The following is a 7,494-nucleotide window of genomic DNA, read 5'->3' as shown; positions in this document are numbered from 1 at the left end:
TATATGCACTTCATTTTGAAAATTTTTTAATACAAGAAATTCTCTGGGGTCCAGCTTTCTTATTTTTTAAGTAAGATTTAGGGCCTAGTGGCTTGCAACCAGCTTGCAACCATGATTACAACCGTTGAGGTTAGCTCGTTTCTGATTGGCCAGATTCAAAGCATTTGAAAATGGCAATTTTGAGTTTTTCTCCCGCCTTCTATTGACTGTGGTGTTGAACTCGACTGTCTCCTTGGGCTTTCCTCTTCCTTTTTAGTTTTTCGCCTTCGTGGACCTCTTACGGTCTTTCACAGGATGTCAAGGGTGAGCATACATTCTCTTTCGTCTGGAAATCAAGAGTGGATGAGTAAATGTCATGGACTGCATCATATGGATGGAGCGATTTAGGCCTACAGGGATAATTGAATGATTGGCTTCAAGTGACAGATAGGTTGAGAAATATAAACCACGGCACCACTGCCTCATCGCCAAGAGAAGCAAGATTGTGCTCTTGGTTGTATGGAAACCAAAACGTTCTAACTGCTTTGCAAACGCTTAGCCGGAAAGCTGTAAATGTCGGGCTGACTGCTCGTTAGCGCTGAATCAGTGTTTACGCAACAACGGCCTGCTCAGACTCAGCAGCAAATATGCCGATACTCTGAGCGAAGTTTGAAAGTAGAAGCGCGGAGAATAGCCATCTGGTTGCACAGTAGCTCCCTTGGTACAGCTTGGGACAAAAGTTCACGGAACACCGAGATGTCGTGAATCAGCATTGGAGCGACACCCTAGAAGCAAACAGGAGCGAACACACACCGAATTACTGAGAGGTTGATAGACTAGCCATTTCTTATTCCATCTCTTCCTCGCAGCTACAAGAGCCCGCTCCGATGGAAAAATGCGCCACTGCTATGATCCGTAAACGTTTGTCCCAAAGCTTAACGTGCGTGACAAAATGATTTTCTGCCACACATTGAGCATGCTTAGACTGGAGAATTCACAGTGTGGCACCGTGACATCGACCGCAATCTTGCAAAGCAAAACGAAAGTTAACATAATCGTGATGAACAACCTTTTCTCCGCAAAGCTCTAGAGTAACAAGGCCCCTATGCAGGTACTACCTTTTATTAACACGATTTACTGGGTGTGAATATCGCACCCAGAATACCGTTAATGTGCCTGCTTCTCAAGACTATTCCTGACTTGCGAACAGTTTTTGTCAGCCTTGACTTTGCAAGTAGTTGAAGAAGGGCAAAACAACTTTCACGGATGCAAGTGTATTGTTATGTATGAAATTGAGCACTGATGTCAGTTACCTGCATTGATGACGAGCTAGGATTTGGGAATTATTATTGCACTGCATTTGATGTGTGTACTAAAAATTGATGAACCTGCATAAAGGGCATATCATTGTGGATTTAGCATTGTCATCTGTACAGCTGAACTGGGCAGTCACGATGGTCTTGGTGAAAGTGAAGCAGACATGTGTGCAGCCAACACCACCTAGATACAGAAAGCCTGCGCGGTCGTCGACTTAACGTAACAATTAAGAGTCAGCCATTCAGGATTGTGTTTTCAACGGCTGCGGCCCATCATGAACGTGCTTTCAGTGGTCATGGGCATGTAGAAGGACCACCGTCGTCTGCGTGTTGTGATTGAAAGTCCCCGCGTACTAAATGGGAAAACTTGAAAATAACGCGCAAAACCGTCTCGATCTTTCTCAAAAATGATTTTCTGGAAAGCGGCTTGCACTTTTTGTCTAACTATTTAGGTCTGCAGGTTCCAGGTGAGCTGCAATCATTTGCGCGGGTTCTTGAATTCGCAGAACGGTGAATTGCAGTAGCGGACGAATTCTGACTATATATGTCAACGTAGCGAAGGAGGGAGAGGAGGCAATGTGCAGGCTTTCTCTATCTAGGTGGCGTTGGTGCAGCCCATTGAATAATGTCTTCTGACGGCTAAGTAGACAGAGAATTTTACAAAGACAAAATATTGTCCTTATATTTTACGTATATTTCTCTTGAAACCAGTTAAATTTGATGGAAAGTAGTGATTCCGAGGCAGAGAGACAACAGACAAATACAGCACAAACTTCAAGGTAGAGCACTGCACGGGCTTATCCGAGCCCGTGGGCGGGGCCGGGGTAAAGCTTTCTTTTTGCATGCCTGAGCTGGGCTCGGGTTTGATCATTATGGCACAGGCCCGTACATTGCCGGGCCTAGGTCTGTCTCGAGCCTGTGTCACCCCTCTGTTAGTTAGCCATGGTCAATTTGTACAGCCTCATACACTGAGCCAGGACTGGACAGGTGGGCTGTAAATTTCTCAGGCTTGGGATGAGAAACTTACAATCCTCTTGGGCCGTGATAGGTGTGCAGCCGTCAAGCCGGGCCCGGGCCGGTAAATCAAAGGAAGGTGGGGCTCGGTCCCTGCCCCGGCCTAAGAATGCGACCCGTGCAGTGCTGTACTTCAGGGTGCCTGTGAACATGAACTGCTGAAATATGGCCATCATTGAAACGAGCCAGTCAGAGTGCGTGGTTTGAGCCTTGCCATATTTTATTTCAGTGAACTTTGCTTTCTAAACAATCATGCTGAAAAATTGTTCGGACGAATGTTACCTAACGTGTCTGGTTTAGAAGTGCTACACTGGTCCTGAGAGAATTCACCCAACGGGATATTATTTGTTGCAGTGCTCCAACGTAGAAAACGTGTCGCCGCAAGTGCTGAAGAAGGTATCGAAAGAGCTGCACGAGCTGGTGCAGAACCCACCAGAGGGCATTCGGGTGCACCTCAATGAAGAGGACATCACCCAGGTGGAGGCCACCATCGAGGGCCCTCCAGCAACACCCTATGCCGGGGGCCTCTTCAAAGTGCGCCTGGTGCTTCCTAAAGAGTACCCTGCATTGCCACCGAGGGGCTTCTTTGTGACGCGTATCTTCCACCCAAACGTGGCAGTACCTTCGGGAGAGATCTGTGTGGACACGCTCAAGAAGGACTGGAAGCCTGATGTGGGAATTGGACAGATCCTCCTCACCATCAAGTGCCTGCTCATTGTACCCAACCCAGAGTCTGCTCTCAATGAAGATGCTGGGAGGATGTTGCTTCAAGAGTATGCTTGTGCATTCAGTTCCATTTAGTGCACTTTACTATCCCAAATAATGCTAGTTCCTGTTGATCCACTTTTGCAACTAAAAAAAATTCTGGGCTGTTGTTTGCATCAAAAATAGATAGCCCCAAGTGAAGTTGCCTCAGCATTGCGGCTCACAATATGTCTTGCCACGATTTTGCACATACACTTTAACATTCTTTGTGGGTGTACTAAAAGCTTAGTCGCTAAAGTGGATCTGGCAGCATAGACTTCATGATATGTCTAGCTACGTGCTGCTGTCTTGTGGTTTTGAACAAGTATTACACTTTTGCTTTTCACGATATGCAATGCTGGTGCTTGCGTTCATTTAAATGTGATAATATAAAAGCTTCAACTTCTCATACAAGAATGCTTCGATGCACGAGGCTAACCCCTGTTCTACCGCTTCTACGCAGTTATTTTACCCATTAATTGTCCCCAAAACACCACAGTGAATCTTGTTTTTAGTATCCCAACAAGCCTTGAAGATTTGCAAATGCCAAGAAAGGTTGTGTCTTAATCCCTTCTTGTATCTGAATAGCTTCTACCTAACCAAAGTACCGAACAAAACCAAAGTGCCTCCAATTACCGTAATAAAGGCAACCCACAGACGTGGATATATGATATGATATATACAGGGTGTCCCAGCTAAATGCGAACGTATTCTTTAAAAAAATATATATACATATATCACTTTTTCCGAGATGAGATCATTTGCAATATATCATATGCTGAAGGGCACTCCTTAGGAGGGCATTAGCAAATGTCTTAATTAACTTTCAATCATTAAGTTTTTAATTATAAAAGCTACGAAGTTGTCCTAATGAGAAAATCTGCTCCCTTCGGCCACCTGATACCGGGGTCGTTTTCAGAACAGAAATCGGTTTGATAGATCGTCCGCAAAAAAAATCGTGAAGGAACACAATTTTTTCCCCTTATTGTTGGTTGCGCATCTTCGAAGACCCGTCTCTCCTTCGCCCCCAATGTGAGAGGGTGAAGGAGCACAGTGCCACCTCATGCGTCGAAGATGAGCTTTAACTTGCTAATCTTTTTCCAGGATGCAAGGGGCGATAGTGTGCTCTTTTACCCTCCCATATTTGGGGTGAAGGAAAGACGCATCTCCGAAGACGTGCAATGAACAAAATAAAGAAAAGATGGTGTTCCTTCACTATTTTTTTTTTTGCGGACGATCTGTCGAACAGATTGTTCTGACAACTGCTCCAGTATCAGGTTACCAAAGAGACCAGATGTTCTCACTGGGACAACTTCGTAGCTTTTGCAATTAAAAGGTTAATTATTGAAAGTTAATTAAGACATTGCCTTAGGAGTTTTCTAATGTCCTCCTAAGGAGTGCCCTTCAGCATATGCTATACTGCAATTGATTTCATCTCGGAAAATTTTTAAAGAATGCGTTCGCATTTATAGTCGGGACACCCTGTATATACAGTATATCATATCATATATCCACGTCTGTGGGTTGCCTTTATTATGGTAATTGGAGGCACTTTGGTTTTGTTCGGTACTTTGGTTAGGTAGAAGCTATTCAGATACAAGAAGGGATTAAGACACAACCTTTCTTGGCATTTGCAAATCTTCAAGGCTTGTTGGGATACTGAAAACACGATTCACTGTGGTGTTTTGGGGACAATTAATGGGTAAAATAACTGCGTAGAAATGGCAGAACCGGGGGTCAGCCCCATGCATCGAAGCATTCTTGTAAAGAAAAGTGGAGCATAGGTAACAGCCTCGTTCTTAAAGTTTGTGTGTAGATATACATTATAAGAGATGAGAGGTGGACAAAGGGGGCCTAAGGTAAAAAAAAGTTAAGGTTAAAAAATTGCAGTTGGAATATGGAATGAAATCGAGAAAAGGCCAGGCAAACTGGAAAATGTTCCGTTTTGGCACTTTTAGGCATTTATAGGGGGGCCCTATAGTCAGTGACAACTTAAAGGAGCATGGAAGTGACCCCCAAAATATCTTTTGCTTTTTTGCTGCGACGTCTTCTGCAACAAATAAAATGAGCTCCTGCGAAAGAACGATGAGCACAGGTAACCTACACAGAGCGTGCAAGGCTCTCTTCCGCACACCTTTCAAAAACCCTCTCCACATTGAAAGAGCGCATCTGCGAAGCAGAAGACGTCGTGACGTATCACTGGCTCCGGCACGTGACCAGTAAGGCACAGCTCAAGCATGTACAGGGTGTTCAAAACTAAGCTTTCACGAGCGCTACGCAAGCACAGCGATGACAGGAAACCGCATGATAACTTTACGCTGCTTGTGTAAGAAACAGGTGCTGCTAATTATGTAGCACCTGTTCCTTACTCAAGGAACAGAAAAGTAGCACCAGTTTTCTTTTGTTCGCCTATTTATAAAGTGCTAGTGAAAGCTTAATTTTGAACACCCTGTATAAGCGTGAGCCGAGAAGAAAAAAGGCCCTGAGCAATTTCTACGTCATGCGGGGCTCTTGTCTCTCATCAGCGACGGCTTTTCCTGACTGTTTAATTTTATTGCGCAGTGACAATACGCTTAGAGCGAAAATATTTTGCATGGTGACTCCTTGTGGACAGCTTCACAGATGAAGCAGGGTTTCGAGTCATGTTAAATGTCCACTTCCATGCTCCTTTAAGTCCTACAATTGGGACCACCCACTCATCCGTGGAAGGCTCGTGCGATTGGCTACCAGCCTTTGCACGACAACCCCGCTTCGCGATGTAGTGCCAGCTCTCTCTCTCTCTCTCTCTCTCCCCCCCCCCCCCCCTGAGTCCCCCACTTGGCCGCACCACACTACATACGTGCGCGCTGAGCGATTCTTGTGTGGGGGCGGGGTCAAGTGTATGACTTATATTGTCACTGACTATAGTTATGATGGCAGTAGCATCTCCTTGAGTTTGAGACGTTCCTGAACAAGGACAAAATGGATTAAGAAAGAGGACAAGACAGATTCCCAAGGTCATACACCAGCTAGCTTGCATGCTCTTTCTAAGTTCTATGGTATTTTATGGTGAGATGGGTGTGTTAGAAAGGATACCTCTAGAGATTATTGCCTGAAGGATACAAGCTCATATTGTGTTGACTATCTCTTGTGTAACCATTTCCACTTGAAAATTCTTTCATGACACATTGACCACTTGTATGTAGGGAGTGACCTTTTTGGGTTAAACCTGATTCTGCCAGGTTATTTCCCCCAAACTGGCCTCCGACCAATTCGGGTTAAACACGATTTCTCACCGAATTTGTCACTATAAAACCCTCGAGTGACGTTTCCACTGAAGAGACAAAGGTGTCAACATGTTCCGGGATTAGCGCTGGTAGGTCACCACTCCCCTCCTCCTTTTTAACGACTTCTACGGTATAGCACACGTATAGCAATATGCACTTCAGAACATCACGCTCGTGCCAGCATTTGACGTTTTCACGTTTGTTCTGGACTCAAGTGTTGAGTTTTGGCCCTGTGGGTGTGTGTGGCAATGACAATTCCTCACATTCTAGTGAAGTATTCCATTTGTGGTCCAGAGCAGCTGCGTTGCACGGCCAAGTAGAATGTGCACCACAAAATGGTTGTCTCGCAAAATATTCCTAGAACGTGCCTCCATGTGAATTAACCGCAGTGACCTTGCGATATTAATTATTTAATGTGTGAAGTAATAACAAAGCTATACACCCGATGAAACGCAATCTACTGCATGAAAGCTTGTACCAAGCAAAGGCAGGCTTCAGTGTTTCGTTGTTACTTTTGCGAAGTGACTTGACTCAACCCTCTGCATTCTTCCACTTAATGTGTGGCAGGAATAGAATCTGACCCATAAAATTATGCAGGGTTGATACGTGTCACTTCGTGATTGGCTTTTCTTGATTGTAAACACAGCACAATTTTTTGCTGGAATAAAAAAAACATGTTTGGCAATATCATTTGATCAAATGGTGCGGAATATAATTGCCTGCACCTTACTTCTCATGCAGTCCTAAACAAATGTAATAGATGCACTGCCCAATTTCTGTGTTCTTTCCCATTCCTGTACCATCAAATCATCTGACGTATCTAACTTCTTCCTTCTCTCTCTGTCGCAGGTACCAGGAGTACTGTCAGCGTGCACGTATGATGACTGAGATCCATGCGCGGCCTGCCAAGCATAAAGCAGTGTTACAACAGCCACAGAATAAGGACCGCAAGCGTATGCTAAAGAGGTTGTGACGACCAAAGTGATTTTAATTGAAGGCATTACCAATGGACTTTGTATTTATGGACCGCAACCAACCTGTGTCCAGTTCTTGCTGGTGGATTGTACGTAGGCCAAATTTCCTACAAGAAGTGCCGGCTGGGAGTTCTCGTTCCAATGATGCTGCTTTTAAAAGATCATAGCATGACTGCAATAAATGTGACTTTCGTAAAATTA

General features: G+C 44.6%; 1 protein-coding gene across 1 annotated transcript; it reads left to right on the top strand.

Moving 5' to 3' along the window:
* Window positions 1–125: 125 nt before the first annotated feature.
* Window positions 126–7,494, top strand: LOC135391566 (ubiquitin-conjugating enzyme E2 S-like). Its single transcript, XM_064621861.1, has 3 exons — window positions 126–303; window positions 2,664–3,082; window positions 7,169–7,494. The coding sequence occupies exons 1-3, from the start codon at window positions 295–297 to the stop codon at window positions 7,290–7,292; spliced, it is 552 nt and encodes a 183-aa protein (XP_064477931.1). The 5' UTR covers window positions 126–294; the 3' UTR covers window positions 7,293–7,494.

Source organism: Ornithodoros turicata, chromosome 4, assembly GCF_037126465.1.
Source record: "Ornithodoros turicata isolate Travis chromosome 4, ASM3712646v1, whole genome shotgun sequence".
NCBI lineage: Eukaryota > Metazoa > Arthropoda > Arachnida > Ixodida > Argasidae > Ornithodoros > Ornithodoros turicata.
Note: the sequence above shows the minus strand (reverse complement) of the source record. Positions and strands in the feature narration are given on the sequence as shown.